This window comes from Schistocerca cancellata, chromosome 11, assembly GCF_023864275.1.
Source record: "Schistocerca cancellata isolate TAMUIC-IGC-003103 chromosome 11, iqSchCanc2.1, whole genome shotgun sequence".
Classification (NCBI taxonomy): domain Eukaryota; kingdom Metazoa; phylum Arthropoda; class Insecta; order Orthoptera; family Acrididae; genus Schistocerca; species Schistocerca cancellata.
In genome coordinates, this window is record NC_064636.1 from 96,820,298 (window position 1) to 96,839,254 (window position 18,957).

The 18,957-nt window shown below is 42.2% G+C and overlaps 1 protein-coding gene across 1 annotated transcript in view; it reads right to left on the reverse strand.

The window, feature by feature from the left end:
* LOC126108258 (uncharacterized) overlaps positions 1-18,957 on the reverse strand; it is a 183,048-nt gene that overhangs the window by 136,221 nt on the left and 27,870 nt on the right. Inside the window, exon 4 of the mRNA XM_049913486.1 lies at positions 17,288-17,449. Coding sequence (XP_049769443.1) covers positions 17,288-17,449 — 162 coding nt within the window. The remainder of the gene's footprint in view (positions 1-17,287; positions 17,450-18,957) is intronic.

An 18,957-nucleotide genomic window follows, 5' to 3' on the forward strand; every position in this document is an offset into this window, starting at 1 on the left:
CCAATGTAATTCGCATCCTTAACACCAGTGCAGTACTGCCACGTTACCTTGGCTTCTCATCTCTCTAGGACTGAATTATAGACACTGCGCGAATTCGATCTCCTGATATGTTGATCCGTTTCGCTGTTAACTTTGGCATTCTGGCCATAGACATTACACTGTAGTGGTCTGCAACATATTTGTTACCACGCAAAATATTTTAATTACAAACTTTCGCAATTTTCTGTACCGTGCTTATGTATGGCACATGGACATGCTTCTCATTCAAACCAGTATATGATGTGGGTATTTCCTTCGCCATGATGTCATATTTTTGTGCTATAACCATAATGTTTACACCTTGTGGTCACAGATAACACTTTTCTTCCAAAGATGTATTTATTTATAAATGTATTCACAGATAACATAGTTCTTCCAAAGATGTTTGATTTTATATATCATGATCTTCCTGTGAACATGGATTGTCCAACATAGACTTGTTATTCATTTTTGGGCATGTCAACCAGTATCTTCCATAGTATAATTTCAGATCAGATTCATTACACATGTAACTACTGTACTGATGTTCATTCTGTGGCTCGATTGTTTAATGACTGGAAACCATATTTGCTACCTGTCTGTCGTTGACTTAGACCATTAAGCACTTTCTTGATGCTCAAACATCCATTTTAGATCTTGACGATGCCTTCACATACACTTTGTGGTCAAAAGTATCGCGATACCTGGCGGAAAATGACTTACAAGTTCGTGGCGCCCCGCCGTCAGCAATGCTGGAATGCAATGTGGTGTTCGATTTGTTATCACCCACAACTCCAAATGGATTACACGCTTTCTCTTTAAAGTACTTTAATCACCACTTGGGGTCGCAGTAAGCTTGAAAATTAAATTTCAAATGGTCTTGGGAAATCGTAATTAAAAAAAACAGGAGAAAAGTTGTACATAATTCGGGCTAAGCTTGGCAGCACTTACTCAGTCGTATTCCACGCTAAACTCCAGCAGCGACAGAGATCTCGCTCAGACGCCGACTTCAGTTCTCCAGTCGCTAGGCTGGAGTGAGAGCGGCACTGTTGCAGGGACGTCGCTGCTGAGGAGAGTGGAAGTGGAAGAGGAAAAGGGGTTCATCTCGGAATCCCAAAGTGGGAGGAGAGAAGATTAAAGAGAAAGGAAACAGAAATAAACGCGGAAACACTATCTAATACAACGTTTCTGGCGATTGGCAACCCAATTTGGCCCGACCCGATTCTGCCGAAAACCCGCAGAAATTGACAGGTATGTGGTATTAACGTCGGAGAAAAACAGTACATTGCCTCCTGTGCGGTAAACGTTCGTCACAAGTAGTATTGCTGTGTTTGGGACAGAATTGTACATTTCGATTTGCAGCTTCAGATTGAATAATGTAACAGTTTCTGAAACAACCTGCTGGACACCCAGTACTTGCCGCCTACCAGAGTGAAGACTTTCTGATCCGAATTACCTCTCTAAGTGTGCGTCATCATTGTTTGGTGCAACTTTCACAATCGCGACCTTCGGTTGTATGAATAAAACGGAGAATGTACTTTATACTCGAAATTGTGGAGAACATTCTCAGGTTCGAGCGAATAAAGCGAGCCGGAAAATATACTTCACCGGAGAAATTTCTCAGCTTGAGTAAATGGAAGTGAGTAAGTGGAAGAAGCCGCTAAAAACAAAGAACATGCTCCTTTTTCGTATGAATAAAGCTATAGGGGCGAATCACGAACCGAGAACATTCTCCGTTTTTTGAAGTGTGCTCTGTGGCATACATCGAAATGATTAAGTTTTGATGACGTTAGCTGAAACGTCCCCTTTGAAAAATTATATACGTGACTGTGCTTAAACTGACACACAATATTTTTAGCGCAACGCAATCTGAGTGTCAAAAATCCCTACAAAAGAATGGCCCTGACTAACATTAACCTATACGTTTCACAAATCACTTACCTCACCAAAAATCTTCGTTACTCGAACTACTGCAATACAGCGAGCGCCACTACTGCCAGCTAAACAAAAGATTCAAACTACTGAAGGGACTAACTACTGATAGGCATAGTTAGCAAATGAAAGACTTTAATAGAGAACAAACAATGTATTTACCTCAATAGTGTTCAAAAGTCATAATGTATATAGAAGTTCATGATATCCAGTATTGCAAATTTCAAAACTCCGCCATCTCTCTCCTCACATCCACCACTGCTGGCGGCTCACCTCCAACTGCGCAACGCTACGCGCTGTTCACATCCAGCTGCCCACCACTACAATGGCAGACAACAATGCAAACTAGCCACAGACTGCGCACAGCACAGCCAGTGATTTTCATACAGAACGCTACGTGGCGTTACCAATATAAAAAACCTAAACAGCCTACTTACATAGCTTTTGCAGACTTTTTGGTATTAAAGGCAGAGTTTATATTGCCTGGAAGGCAAGAAGGTATACGTACCCGAAGAAATACAGAAGAGAGGAACCGTAGAAACTTCTACGAGTTTTACAATAAAAACATTATTTGCATGGAGAATTTCCTTCCAAAAAATCATTAAGAAGAGATGAGCGACCTTTCAAACGAAGTGAAAATTGAAATATTTTTGTTGCTATTTAGCAGACCCAAGTATTCACACTGATGTACGAGAAGACTTTGGTATACACACAACACCTGTGCCGCTTTCGTTTCCGAATATTCATCATCATATCTTCTCACACCATAAATCTTACACTTCGTTAAGTTCGAAATATAGACGAATCAGAAAAATTAACAGCTGGTTGATTACAAACCTAGCGATCTGCTCCTCGTAACGAACCCCACGGGCGATCGCTTGCGTCCTTGACACGCGAGCGCACCATTCTGCGTCGTAGTGAATCAAAATTATCTCTTCTTAGAAAACTCGGCCATAGACCCGGTTTGGAGTCGATGAAAAATTATGTAAGTTTAAGATTTCATTCACATACTGTGTTGAACTAACTTCAGTAACAGAAAAGGTTCCCACATGTAAATTCAATACGTTCGCAGAAAATGCATTTTTCCAAATTGTCTTTAATCGTCTTAACAATTTGTTGCCGCACATAAAGCTGAAATCTAAACGTAGTGCAGCTCTTCCACAACACACTGACGCCAGTTTCATCTTTGTACACTGAACAGTTTGCCTGTTTGAGCGAGCTGAATGAAGTCTGACGTTACGCGTGCGTTCTGTGCGTCACACGGCGGACGACACACACAGAGAACCTTCTCAGGGAGGTGGGGAGGCAGTGGGAAGGAAACTCTCTCGCCACAGAATACGCTTCCGATTTTTCATTCATGCGAAACTGAAAACTTTCTGAGAGAATATTCTTTAGCTCTGATAATCTTCTCCGGACAAAGATATCTTTTTATGTATACGACTCCTTATCCTCACGATTTCTCCCCATGAATGCGAAATCGAAGGGAGTACCCACGACATAAACTAGAGCAATTGTGGCGGGAGGGGGCAGGTCATGCTATTCGCAAAGAATTGGGAGTAGGCAAACCAGGCATCATTTCTTCATAAATAAAACAGGAGTTGAGAAACTGCTTTTAATAAACATTTTAAACATAAGAATGCACTCCCGAAACAATATAATAATTTAAGTTCTTGGATTGGACTCAGATGTTTCTGATACTTCCTTTTCTTAAATCTCGCCGTATTCTTTCACGCAGATTCGGTGTTCGCTCAGCAGGAACAACGCAGCCAGTCTCCCTCGTCTGTCTCGATTCGGTTGTAAGCCAAGTCTTTGCTGTTCGTAGAGTATTGATGGATCGTTCCATAGTCACCGTTTCCGTGGAATAGTACTCAAAATATTTAGTACTTGTATAATGCTAGAGAAAAGGTTCTTGCCATAGTCAAACAGAGGAACGACCTACAAACCACTTAATTTAGAGTCAGAGACACACTTTCTCCTCGATCAGTTGTACTGCGGGTGCAGCTGAATGGCAATGGCCTTAAAACCGTGAAGCTTTTAAAACAACTCGGTGTTTTTATGGAAGTTCAGTGCGCTACTTCTGCACATACTCAGAGGATGTAGCTTGTTCAGAGCAAGCGCTGGAATACTTTCAGGGGAAATTGAATACTTAACGGAGACGGGAGTGATTCGATACACGGTAATACGACCGAACGTCATCAGCACTTCCTTTCATTTTATGTCAAACATTTTCTTTCGCATTTTTACTACCGAGCGAAAAGTCAAAATATAATTTCCACCTCCGGTCCCCCTGCAGGACCAGCCTGTGCTTCTACAAGTAATTCCACACTCATCGTGTCTCGTCCACTTAGGTCTGCACTCAGATGGTCGATAACCCATACCGTGTGTTCACCCACCGACTTACATTGCAGGACATCCACAACGGGTACCACAACTCTAGAGACCTCGCTACTACTATTCTGCGAAGAGAAGATAAACTACACCAACGTTGTCTTTAACATGTGGATAACTGAAAACCACTTTCTGTTACTTGGTAAGTAATTACATGACTAATTTTTTACAAATTAAATGCCATTATCTCACACACTCATTACAGATTCATATACGTCATGTAGTAAGACGCTTATGTCCTGGTCTTCATCAGCAGCATAACGAGTACCGCCTGCCTGCCACCACTAACTCTGCAGTCGACTGCCTTTCATCTGAAAACAGAACATGCCCTGCTCGAAAGCTGCCTTTGAGATGTAGGGATGTGTCTTTCTTTCTTTAATTTGATAAAAATGATATCTACAAATTCCTATACGAAATGTAGTTCGTCTACACAGATGGGTTACTGCTGCTACGATGGCAGCTTATCAAGATTTAAGTGAGTCTTAACGCGGTGTTACAGTCGGCGCACCAGCGATGGGACACAGCAACTCCGAGGTGGCGATGAAGTGGGGATTTTCCGGGACGACCATTTCAATGGTGTACCTACAATATCAGAATACAGGAAAACATCCTGCAAGAACAGGCGCATCAGCGACTGAAGAGAATCGTTCAACGTGACAGAAGTGCAACCCTTCCACAAATTTCTGCAGATTGCAATGCTGGGCCATCGACAAGTGTCGGCGTGCCAATCACTCATCGAAAAATCATCGAAAAGGGGTTTCGGATCCGAAGGCCCACTCGTGTACCCTTGATGACTGCACGACACAAAGCTTTACGCCCGTCAACACCATCACTGGACTGTTGATGATTGGAAACACGTTGGCTGGTCGGACGAATCTCCTTCCACATTGTATCGAGTGGATGGACGTGTACGGGTATGGATACAACCACATGAATCTATGGACCCCGAATTTCAGCAGGGGACTGTTCAAACTGGTGGAGGCGCTGTACTGATGTAGCTGGCGTGATATGGGACCCGTGACACGTCTAGATACGACCCTGACAGGTGACAAGTACGTAACCATCCTGTCTCATCACGTGCGTCCATTCACGCCCGTTGTGCATAACGACGGACTTGGGCAATTCCAGCAGGACAATGCGACATTCCGCAAGTCCAGAACTGCTACAGAGTGGCTCCAGGAACGCTCTTCTGATTTTAAACACTTCCGCCGGCTGTCAAACTTGCAGCTTACTGTTCAGAGGAGATCTCCGCCCCCTCGTACTCTTACGGATTTACGGACAGCCCTGCAGGATTCACGGTGTCAGTTCCCTCCAGCACTACTTCAGACATTAGGCGAGTCCATACCACGTCGTGTTGCGGCACTTCTGCATAAAATATGTGGACTTGAACAGCAGATTATAGGTGCGTGTCTTTAGGGTTACATCTACTCCTTTTCCTGAAACTGCTCCTCTTTCTTTAGTCTTTTCTAATGCGACTGTAGGGCAAGAATTATTCGGACTGAGTTTATTACATGCTGCATAAGTAATCAATGTAACTGGAAATCCTTAGTCAATTCCCGCGGTAAAATTATGTGTGTCAGTTGGTATCTTTATAATCGCAAGATACACATTCCTTTGTGGCTGTTCTTTTCCCTGCAATAACGTGTCTCTTATATCTTCCAACGTGATAAACGTTCAGTTACTGTGTTAATATTGTAAAAATGTGCAAATTGATTAAATCCTGAACTTTACTATTGATCTACTTAATAAAAACAAAGTGGTCCTCATGTGTTAATGCTCCTGTTGTTGAAATGATCCCTGTCCATTGATGATTTTCGTAGCAAACAGATCCTGGAACCTCGTAACGTACTTGTTTTGCAAGTAGTGGCACCTACTCGCTCATAAATTATTTTGCAGAAAGCTTCATCCATTTCATGCTCAGGTGAACGCCAAGTCGAGTTACAAATGTTGTTTACATTGGTGCTCAGGTGTACTCACAATACGTTACGTTTCGTTTGAAAGAATTGTGCACAAGTTAAGAAAATGGTCCACTCTAGTATTGTGCACTAGCTATAAAGTCATCAATTGAGGCAAAAAATTACATTCATGGCTTCATTTTTTATCGTTATTCTGCACAAAATCTCGTGAGACTAATTGTGATTACGTCGTCTTTTAGTCGTAGCAAGTATGTATCGAAGCAATGTCTTTTCGTGGTTTTCACACACGCAGCTGTTGGCCTGAGAGTACGCAGCACGCTATGCAGCACATGTTGAAGTGTCTTCCAGCACTCGTGACGTTGTAACACCTCACCAGGTGAAAGCGTCGTATCGTGACTGTCTGGGAGGCGGCTGAGAGCAGACTTGGTGCACTCCGTACGTGTCAGAGACAAATCCAGTGACAACTCAGAGCCAGACCGCTCACAGAAGGTACCACCATGTCACTTTTAACAAAATATCTGTGAAGTCACCTAAAATCACGATAATCGATGCGGCATGTCGTGGTAAAGGAAAGGTTAATAATACCTCCAACTTTCTCACAGTCCAGATAATAACTATACTCGAGTCCACGAATGTGCTGCTTGCACAAAGTACGTATATTCTGTTACGATACAGTGAAAGAAAATAAAGTCAAGACGTTCATCTAAAACTACGTATGGTAGATTGTCGGATTAAATGACAAAGACTAACACACATGTCTCACGAATATCGACATTACAATTTACACAGATGTGTCGGTAGTAACATGTCAAACTGAAAAATCATAATCGAAATTGGTTTTACACTGTGCTAGAAAAGAAACATTAAAATACAGTAATCATTACATGTATAATGCATTATCAAAATATCAATAGGTAAACATTGTGTTGTTATGCAAGAGTACAATAGTGATTTCTGCAGTGTGTGTTTCTATGTACTCGAGTAAATGCACGTAAGTATACAGGCTAAAGGAAAGGAACAATGTTTTGCTGCATTAGAGGAAAAAAAATAAATTATTACATTTCTCTGTAGTCTGTCAGTCACAAAAAAAGATAAAGCAAATGAAAATGTGTCCACAAAACCTTAACCTATGCACGTGCCAGTTACTTATAATTACCCCAAACGCGAAATTTAAGTGTTATCAAGAAGAGTACTTAATACCTATGAACAACTAAAGTCAACGTGCAGAACAAAAATAATTAAGAAATTATCTCTTCCCGATGAAGTCGATTAAATATGGGCGAAAAAGAATGATAAAAGATACTATTCTCTGAATGAGAAGAAAATCGATTAGTGGAAGCAAAGTCACAAATTTCATCAAAGCAAATAAATCGTAATAAGCGTCTTCAAACCTTCAGGTTGTTATTCCCAAAGAAAAAAAAGGCATATGTTTGAAAGAAAGTGTTTATCTTTAAGTAAATTCATAGTTTTGTCTTACCGCTTTGTAACACCTGATCGCAAACCATTAGAAATTCCAGAATGAGAGTTTCACTCTTCAGCGGAGTGTGCGCTGATATCAAACTTCCTGGCAGAGTAAAACTGTGTGCCAGACCGAGACTCCAACTCGGGACCTTTGCCTTTCGCGTGCAAGTGCTCTACCATCTGAGCTACCCAAGCACGACTCACGCCCCGTCCTCACAGCTTTACTTCCGCCAGTACCTCGTCTCCTACTTTCCAAACTTCACAGAAGCTCTCCTGCCAAAGACAAAGGTCCCGAGTTCGAGTCTCGGTCAGGCACACAGTTTTTATCTGCTCGGAAGTTTCATTAGAAATTCTATTCATCAGAGAAACACACGAAAACACAATCAACAAAAAATGCTCCAAAGGTTAAATCATCTCGTAATACCTAACACTCCCAAACATCAGTGTGCCACACTTCATATTATAAATCATAAACGTCTGCATAATAATCATGAAAAGTTCGCTATCCTCACTTCCTGTTGTCTCACCATACCTTTGTTGTAAAAATCCGTAAGTCGTTGCTGCACATGCTCCATCTATAATTAATCCTTAAGTCTTCACATACGACACAGAGTAAAATTCTTACAGTCAATGAAGAAACCCTGGTTATAGCTCAGGATTAGAGCATCCCAGTGGAAGACGAAGAAATTTAATATCTTCTGCGATAGTTGACAGTACGTGTCATACCTGTGCAAATATACATTGTCTACCTGTTTTATCAGTACTATCTGGAATCCGTTATTGCATACTTCTGTACCTTAACCTGTAAGAGAAAATGTATTAGCTCGGGCGGAATTCTATGTTACTGTTTCACATGTTGCTTTTATCTTTTGTGATGCGTTTGTCTTTGGCGAAGGAGTCGTTACTGTCTTCTTTTACGTAACTTTTGCTTTTATAATGATGTATTATAAAGATCGAGGTCAGTTATGTTACAACACGGAATGGTATATACTCTGTAACAATCATGACACAGTGAAAATAAACATCCGAAATGGCTTGTGCTGTATGAGATAAAAATGTTATTGTCATGTACTCATACATGTCAATGAAAGAAAATTTGTAGAAAAAGTTTAACTACTACGTACAAACGGTTGGTGTTATAAGGAAACGAAGTGTAGTAGTATATCGGTATGGTTGTGTCTTCATGAGGAGTACAAATTCAAACAATTGCATAGTGAATGGTTTTGTATTGGTGATGTGATGAAGACCTGTCGAAGCTTTCGTTCTGAGTGTTTCAAGATGTCCTACGTTCCGAAGTGGGATTCATCGATTCCGAAATGGTCCGTTATAAGGCAATGCAAATTTCTGACATCTGTTCTTTGCTTTACTAAGACGATGGGCATGTTTGAACTAAAACTTACTGTCCAACTTCAGATTTTTTAGTGTGACTTACCTTCTGTTGTAGCGTTTTCCTCTTCTCAGCTGCCTCTTTTGTATTAACTGTTGCAGTGTCTGTCTGTCAACGATGACGTAGACGCTGTGACTTGGGGAAAGTCACAAGTTCTATTATTTTGTCTGGCTGATTTTTATTCTTCAAAATTAAATGTGGCGAGAGCAAAGTTGTATCAGTAGCAGTTGAATTAGTGGTGGTCTGAAAAATCTGTCCAATGGAGTGTGTTGTTTGGTTCGTCTGTTGCTGCTTCACGACTGTCTTCCTTGGGTCTGACTGACTGCGAAACGTCGAAATTTAATCCTTAATCTGCATTGACTGTGGCAAAATACGTGTCAGTTAAAAATGATGTGTACCATTGGCTATTTTTTGTGTATGAAGAAAGCTCTAATCTGTTAATTTCCCATTTGTGTACTGAAATGCTCTGCTGAAAGTGTAATGCATCTTCATAGTCCGAAATGGCATCATGTTCTGTTAAAAAACCCAGACGCAGCTTAGCTTCAGTTTTTAAAAAGTTGGACGATCCAAAAATCTGCATAAATTGTGTGGCTGTGAACGACAAATTTTAAGCGTGTGTGAGTGGTTTTTACATCTATTCTTTTTCCTGAAACTGCTCCTCTAACTTTAGTCCTTTGTAATGGGATTGTAGAGCAAGAATTATTCGCATTGCGTTTATTGCCCGCTGCATCACTATACGATGTAACTGGAGATCCGTAGTCAGTCAGAGCGGTGAAATTATGTCAGTCAGTTGGTGTGCTTCTAATCGCATGATGCACATTCTTTTGTGGCTGTTCTTTTCCCTGCAATAACGTGACTCTTATGTCTTCCGACGTGATAATATGTTGTCTTACTGTACTGATACCGTAAAAAGTGTAAACTGATTAAATCCTGAAGTTTACTATTAATCTCTTTAATAAAAACAAACTGGTCACCGTGTGTTAACGGTCTGCAAGTAATGCTGTTCGTGAAATGTTCCCTGTCCGTTGATAATTTTCGTAGCAAACAGATCCTGAAATGGAAACATCTCACCTCGTAATGTAATTGCTTGGAAGCACAGTGCTTGGCTGCTCTCTGCGCTCCAGTCGCAAATTTCTGACTCCAGTTGCTGAGGGCCCAGTGCAATGCTCCAGCCAGCGAGCAAACTGTTTTACACACACCACTGAGTGAGACACTGCTTTGAATAAAAATGGCTTGGACCGAGGATGTGGTGAAATACGCCTTTAGCAAAATGTTTTTACATTATCGGATATATTAATACCTGTATGCACTTCATATTACAACATTTATCAACATTGTCAAAGGAAGACAGCGATACCAAAATCTTACTCTCACAAACGTCAGTGAAATAATTGACAGACATGAAAAAACCCTCACAGTGAAAATTAAAGACTCTTTAATCAAAAATCTCAATTTCGTTCATATGGCTGTCTAATTTAACAATGAAACTAATGTAACTAGCGCGACCGCAGTGCCATTAAATAAAAAAAATGTTCCCTTCATTCCTCTTCATACTCTTTTCTGAGATCCTTACACCTCATTTCATTCTGAACCGTTAATCGTATCTCTCTCCTCTGTTTCACAGCATTCAAACACAAAGCACTTTACTTAAACGCAGGCGCTCGTAACTTCACGCCTGCACTGCCCAGAGTTCCCTGCTCGGCGTCTCAACTCACAACTGCCCCCCTGGCGCTGGAACTCCAGCGCCCTTCTCTCTCCCCGGCAGCGACGACAAACACTTGGACAACCTCCAGCGACGCAGCTGCTCCTCCCTTCTTCCGCTTGGTAGGTAAACAGACCTGGTTAGACACTGTTCATATGGGACCCTGCTGCCTCAAATGCTGTCTCCTGTTCCTTACCAGCAGGTTAATGAGCGCCACGTCGCTGCCGCCATTTATTCTGATATCGACTGCATTTTTTTTATCTTTTTGCCAAGGAAAAATGTCCTCCCCTGCTCGAAAGGAGGCTTTTAAATGAAGAGAAATAAGCGCTTCCTTCTAGCACTGGGTAAGTAATTACATGTGGTTAACATTTTTTAATATTACCCTCTGCAAAGTGAAAGGCTATTATCTATAGCTTCCTATTTTGAAGTAACAGTGGGGTATTCTGCTGTTCTTTATCAGCGTTTAACGGACGTCTTTTAGTCTACTCTGCCGATGACTACATTTTATCTGCAAATGGAAAATGCCCTACTCGAACAATCTCTTTGAGAAGTAGGGATCATGAGTACTTCTTACTTTTATTTTATAACAAATAACATCTGGTTAACGTTTTAAACATTACATTCTGCTGCCTCAAATGTTTTCTACAGAGACCCACATGAATTGTAGTAATAGCACTGTTCTTTTCGAGCATGTCATGAATGTCTTTTGGCTGCCACCATTTCCTCTGTCAACAACGGTGTTTTATATGCCAAGTGGAGATGCCCTGCCAAAAAGCACGCTTTTAAACGTCCAGAAACCAGTACCTCCTTGTTTTATTTGGTAAGCGATTACATCTGGTTTAGACTGTCAATACTACGTTCCACATATTGAAAATGTTACAATAATTGTGACGATACTGGAAAAGAAAAAAGTTGTTATTTTGTGTCGCGTCACCAAGACCTCAGTGAGTGTCCCTGCAGTTTCTTTGCCTCAGTCTGTCATCAACTGAAGGCCGCGGCAGGCGCCTCTTGCCGACACACTGTGGTGACGTCACAACACCACCGCCACACACGCTGGCCCCGTCATCGAGTCAGCCTGGCCTTGTTGCCTCTCCCCGGAACAACAAGTCAACACTTTTAAGTCTGGGACTCAGTATGACACACTAGCACGCCAGACTGGGGTCTTCTGTCGTTTTCGAAAAAAATCACAATTCACGAACGGTTACAGATAAATCGTTGCACTTGTTCCGTTTTACCCCTGTACATCGAACTTTAAAACGTAGTAACACATTATAGTTACCAACTCCACTTAAATTTACGCTGTTGTCGCAAGTTTGTAGCTGAAACAAAGAAAATAAAGTTTTTACAGTAGGGTTTATTATAGGTAGAATGAATATTGCACTTGTTTATGTTTTATGAAAACAAACTGAAAGGCATTTACTAAAAAATATCTTAATACACAACTAAATTAAATTACAATTTTTTATAAATAATTTGTATACGTAATTGGCTTTCGTGTGAAATGGTTCAAAGCATTCTGGCATGCAGAGCGCAACATCACACACTGGACAACAGTGTGTTGATTCTTCCCTTTTCCACTCTGCAGTTTCTTTTTTAACTGTCAGCACACGCTTTACACCATCTTCACGGCCTCGCTTTGCTCTCAGTTGGAGGAAATTTTCTTCCAAAATGTCGCCCAGTTAGTCTGTCGCCTGCAGTCGAAGGCTTCGCCCCTACTTGTTCCTTTCCAGCCACCGTGGCCAGTGTTTCTCCAGTGAACACACGGGTTTATCTGGAGCACATGGTTTCCTGTGTAGCATTTTATACATAATGTAACTTTACTATTCCCCAAATGAAAATTCTGTAGATAAGTGAGTCGTGCAAAGGACTTGCCAACACGTTTTGTATTATTTACAGTCTGACATGTCACGTGAACGAATTATTTTTTTCAATGATGTAGTGAGAATTACTAATTATTCTTACGAGTTTCAAATAATTCAAAATGAAATTCACGCTTTACTTCAATCCTGTAGGCGACATTTGTAACTAATTTCCGAATACCGGGTTTTAAGAGATTCACCCACCACTCAATTGCTTTACGGAAGAAACGTTTCCAGTTAACCCACAATTTGTAGAGAGCAATGAAAATCATATTCATCCATATTATGTGCAGCAGGTTAGAATTTAATTTCCAGTATCCTCTGCGAATTATTTTGGGACGAGGTAGACCTTTTGCTTCCACAATTACAGTGTCACGGTCGGAGAAGCTGACAGGGGCTGCGTCGTAATCCTGGACAGTCACTCACAGCCCGCTGTGGTGTGGAGTCTGCCAGGCCTCGAAGCTGACACTGGCGAGGCGTGCGTGCAGTGAGTGCGTGTGGCGGCGCGCCGCTCAGCTGCGGCTCCCGTGTCCAGACCTGCAGTCAGATTTTGCAGGGCGCCACAGAAGGGTGTCGCGCCTTCTGAGTCGATCGCTGAAAAATCTTTCCCTAGCAGCTCTCTTGTTTGACGCGGAGGGAGTGCAGAGGTTTAGAGAGGAAGTTTAGAGAGGTGACGACATTCACAACGCCTGTCACAATGCGTCCTCCCGGCTCTTTTTCTACATCATTCAGTTACTGTGTTCGTGATGAGTTACTCAGTGAAAAAGGCGCAAAATCTGCATTACGAAGCTCTGCACTCGGCCGGTGGCCACCCGAGCGAGAAGCAGAACGCAAGACTCAAGTTTCATTTGCCTAAGAGACAAGACAGAATGTTTACACAGGCTTTCGTTACGTAGAGAGTAATGCAACATCTTACAGATACGTTGCTCTTTCCGGAAATAACTTTCTTTGGCGTCATTTTTATCGATGAAATTCGGATCTCGGAAATTCCTTTGTTATGTCGTGATCTGGGGTGCGGAGACGCGCACTCAAATGCAAACAAGTGGCACGAACTCATGTCTGTCAAACCAGGACTGAGACGCATTTGGTCGGTACACACCTGCCTGAAGCGTATTTCACAATGCTCTTCCACTGCTTCCACTGATACCCGCGCTGTTGCTGCTGCAGAGGAAAGGAAAGCTGAAGCCTGTTTCTCGTCGCTCTTGCTAAGCACAATAACATTCCCTACTTATTTTCTATTTATGGTTACGGTCGTATTCAGTGACACTGTAACGCTCCTGTCATAGCTGATTCCCCGTTCTACCCCTACAGATTCGAAAAGTTCGGGTCTATTTGTCACTTGCAAGCCTAAGATGCTGTCTTCACGACCCGTTTCTCAGATTAATGGCCCGAGGTAGTTTCAGAGTGAGGCACTTGGATCAGTTTCTCACGATTCCCTGGCCCTGCCGTCAGTCTCAGCCACCTATGTCGCCCACTGCAGAGGTGGCAGGTTAAAGGTTCCACCTAAAACTGTAACATGGCGAGGAAATGCATGCCAGATGTTCTCCAGGTTTCTTACTTTCTATTCAGAGCTCTTCATAGACGATATGTCTCTCGCATCGTCAGTGGGGACTAACCTGACCCGGTCTCTTAGTTAATATTCTACAATCCTCCATTCCGAAATCACTGATATCTGGGAACCATGTCAATACAAATGGCCAAATTTCTGCTCGGTTCTTGATTGGTGGCTGAGTTACAGTAAGCCTAGTGTGCGAAAGGACCCTGTCTGCTACTGTTCTGAGGCAGCTTTTAGGAAAAGCAGGACAATGCAACTTCACAGTCAGTGTTTGAAAAACGTACTCTGCCCTTCTGCTAGTCTTAACGGGAACTGATAAGTTGAGCAAAGACACATCAAAACTGTTCATTCTTGTCGACGTGAAATTTTTCAGTCGATTGCAAACATTTTTATGAGAGTACAACAGGGACATGAAGAAGACTTGAGCTCTATTTCAGTTTCTCTACACCTGACTCAACCGATATATTGCTACCTGCTACGCACGTCTCGGTAGAAGTAGCGTGAAAGTAAAAATTAAGGAGAACGGAGGTCGCACGGTGGCTTACCGGCAGTGTTTCACACCGCGACTGCAACAGGAAAAGGCCGAAACAGCTGTGGTACTCAAACTGTCCTCCGGCACACACCAGAATGTATCTGAGAAATTATCATTTCAGACTTTCCAAATCGGTAAGTTATTTCAGAAAGGCGTTATCTTGTGAATTCTCAACCAGTTTTGACACAAAACGGGATGCATTGCATTTTATCTTCATTTGCACTATAAATACGATAGCAGATCTGGTGCAGTTATTGTTTACAAGTCTGAAGATAAAGATTTACAATATTCAGGACCAATATTTTAAATTGAGTTATCTGTTTTGCAGATAAATGGTATGTATAAATTACATTGAAAACGACCTCCTCTCTCGCAGGCGAATTGTTTGATGTACCGGCTAGCCTGGATTTCGCATCGTGTAGCGTGTGCTTCGAATACTTCAGAACAAAATTTAGTTTTTAGACTTTTCTGTCGCACTGGACTGAGATTTACGTATTTCGATATCAAAATAAATTTTAGCCATTTCTCAGATACCAACCACACACTTAAAACAACGAGTTTAAAGAAATACGAAGACGTTTCAAATAAATACGAACACGTTTCAAATATATGCCGCTGTGTTTGATGATGCGAAGAACGCAGATGGAGTTCTGCGCTGTTTTCCCTGTGCTGAAGACTGCCATACCATTCCAGTGTGTCATAATTGAGTGCGACAGATGAATGGCGTTAGGCGCGTTCCGAATTTTGGGGAGTCGCCGTTTCCCAGCAGGATGTAGCGCCGTCACCGCCTGAGTGCTGCATTTTGTAGAGGAGTTTGTCCAATTTAATTTTGTGTAGGGCTTTCATCTTTGACAAACACATAGTCTTTGTCAAAGAAAGGAAAATGTGTGAAAAGTCTGAAAATTTTGAGGCATTTGTTGTAAAGCCGACATACTACAAGGCAGGAAGGACTAAATTTGGATTTAGGAGCCCAAAGCATCTGATTATGGAATCGCTGAGAAAAGACGTGCCGCAGTTTCTTAGTAAGTATTGTCATTCCACGTAGGGTGCCTCTGAATAGTTACTCCTACGTAACTTACTGTTTCCAGCAATTTGTGATCAGCAGTGTAATTGTACAGTAGTGGATTTCTTTTCCTGTGTATGCGCAGTATATTACATTTATTTACGTTGAGGATCAACTGGCAGAGCCTGAAGTATTCATCAATGCCGTGGAGGTCACTCACCAAGTCAATACTGCCTTCTGCCGTCGCTGCTTCCTCGTAGAGAATGTTAAGGAGCTTCCGTGTGTAACGCCGCCACATGAGGGCCACAGAAGGTCTTGTTCAGAATGCAATCTGCCACTTTGGTCACACATGCACGCATGGGGATGTGAAGTCTAATTGTATCACAGCAGACAGGGGAATGATTGTTCCAAGTGGTGTCTGCTTCCAAAGCGTGTACAGAGACGCAAAAGTGTACTTTGGGAAACTGCCGAATAATTCCAGTGATGGCTGCATGTCTCACGCGATTGAGTATAATTCCTTGAGACATGGTAGTTTGTTCTGTAAGAGCAGCAAGTGAGGTGTTTGGGAGTCTAATGATTTTAGGTGGATGTTCAAATGTCTTTATTTGAAGGTGAGCTGGCAAGACGGCTGCAGATGGTGTGAGCATGATGTGGTGTGAGCACTGCTACAAATGTGACATTAGAGTTAAACATGAAAAGTACTTGTGCGGTGCACGCACAGAAGTGAATTCAGTGTGAAATGGAAGTGAAGATACATTCTAACTGAACAGCTTATATGGCAGTAATATGAGTACGGAGCAGTTTGCAGTGATGTAATGTAGCAGCATAGACACTGCCAGCAAATAGTTTGCAGTAATTAGGTAATGTAGCGGACTGGTGCAAAGAACTAACATTAACGCACAACAACCGGTATTCTCGCATTTGTCTCTTGGAAGAGATTGGGTGTTTACGTTTCGAAATACAGGCAGTTGTGAGAGACGTCGGCTGTATTCTTGTAAGATGTTTGAATACTGTATGTGGGACGAGAAACGCAAGACAGAGAAGGAGAGAGAAGTGGAGTTTATTAATCATTGAGTGTTTGTCAATTGTTGCTGAGCTTTTGCAGAAATTGCTTGTGAAATGTTTTACAGAGTGAATTCTGGAAAGGAAGGTTTGTCACGTTGGTTTACAGATATCTCCTGTTGTTGCAGTAGTTGTGGTGTTACTGGAGAAATTGTGTGGACTGCAAAAGGTAGAAATGAATAGAGAAAGTGATCTTTTTTTTCTATTTTTTATTTTAATATCATGTACAATGAAGTACTACTGGCACGTATTAACGCTCTGTTAGCATCTCGACGAGCTGCTGCCGGTTTTGCTGCCTGGCGAAGTCCAGGGGGGTGTTCCCACTATCAGTCCTCGCCCCCCTGTCGGCTCCGGCCTGCAGCAACGCAGCCGCCGCTTCTGCGTGGCCACAGTATGCCGCCCAGTGCAGCGGCGTCTGCCCCCCCAGAGTCCTGGCGTTGGGGTCGGACGCCGCAGAGAGCAGCAGCCGCACCACAGCCGCGTGGCCTCTCTCTGCAGCCCAGTGCAGGGCGGTCCCCCCGTACACCCCGTCCCCACGTCCGCCCCAGCCGCCAGCAACAGCCGCACCTCCTCCACCGCCCCCTCCTTAGCCGCCTCTCTCAGCCTCCTGCCTCGCTCCTCCTCAGAAAGGCTCCTGCACAAAACATCGACACACTTACTCTCTACTATCGAGACACACACACCAAATGAAACAAACTGTCACAGCCGCAAAACTGCCAACAATTCTGAATACACTTCTTCCGAGCGACAAGTCACAAATCTAGAAATCTCACTTCTGCGATACGGATTAACCAGCGTATTACAGACAGATGCACAGCACTAGCCCATAATCAAAAACTTCAGCCATCTGCCATTAAAAATAGGTGCACTCCATCTCCTAACAAATTCATTTGGCACATTTCCTCATAGTTCACTCCACAGATCCGTTTCCTTTCACCTCGGCATGCAGTTGCCACCCAATCCTTCATCTACATTCAAACACACCCCTAAAACTACCTTCTCTGGGTACCTATTCCTTCTGTCACTTAGGAAGAAAACACTAGAAACCATACACATCTGTAAGTACTGAAATACAATTTCCTCACCAGACAGCTAAGTGATTCAGACCAGTAACATGGACATTTTCTGACATACCGACATAAAATATAAAAGTCACTGCTTCGTACACAATAAGTTGGTCGACACATTTCAAATACAACAAGGGCACCAGGTCGACTCTCCCTGACACACACACACACACACACACACACACACACACACACACACACACACACACACCTTCTACACAGTCCTCCTTATCCATTTTCCACTTGTCAATAATTAGTTAAACATTCATATTTCCTTTTGCCTGCTTTATTTGCTGAATTTTTATAGTTTCTTCTTTTAACAGTCGAACTCAGTATCTCTTGCATTAACCAAGGATTTCTATTTGGCCCTGTTTTTTACCTATTTGATCTTTTTCTACCTTCTCTGAAAGCTACCGATTCATCCCACAAAACTTTATTCTTTGTTTGTCATTGTCCTAGTTTGTTATTGTGTGTACTGTTTAAGTCCATTGCTTCCTTCTCTAACAGTTAAGTTTCTCACTTTTTTCGTTGTAACATAACCTGTTGTGTTTGCATCCCAAACATTTCCCCACTTCCTACCTTTCCAAGTCTTGCATCTCATCCTGGCGTTCCATTGTTTTCTGCTTTGTTTCACATTGTCTACGGAGCATACTGATTTTGATATCAGCATGTGCTGCATATATAATACTATTAACCTGGACACTAAGTATACAATTTGACACTATCGATGATGTTTTCAGTGTGCATGTACCACATGTAGGTGTGTGTCATCTTATATTGAGCGTTTTTAAAATTTTCTTTACTTGTAAGTATGTACTTCCTGCGCCAAATTACGCGCTATTACCCGCATGATTTGTATGCACGAAAAGTGAAAAATTTCTGTTTGTTGCCTGCTCCTGATGTAATTTCTACACTAATTCTCTGCGTCTTCCATGACTGCCAGTCGAAATGGGTGTGCTTCTGTTGCCTGCCTGAGGTGCAGGAGGGTTTTAAATGTTCACTGGATTCCAAAGTCGATATCTGCAGCAGATTATCTTGGTCAATCAAAGCAGGAAGTACTTTAATCTCTATACAG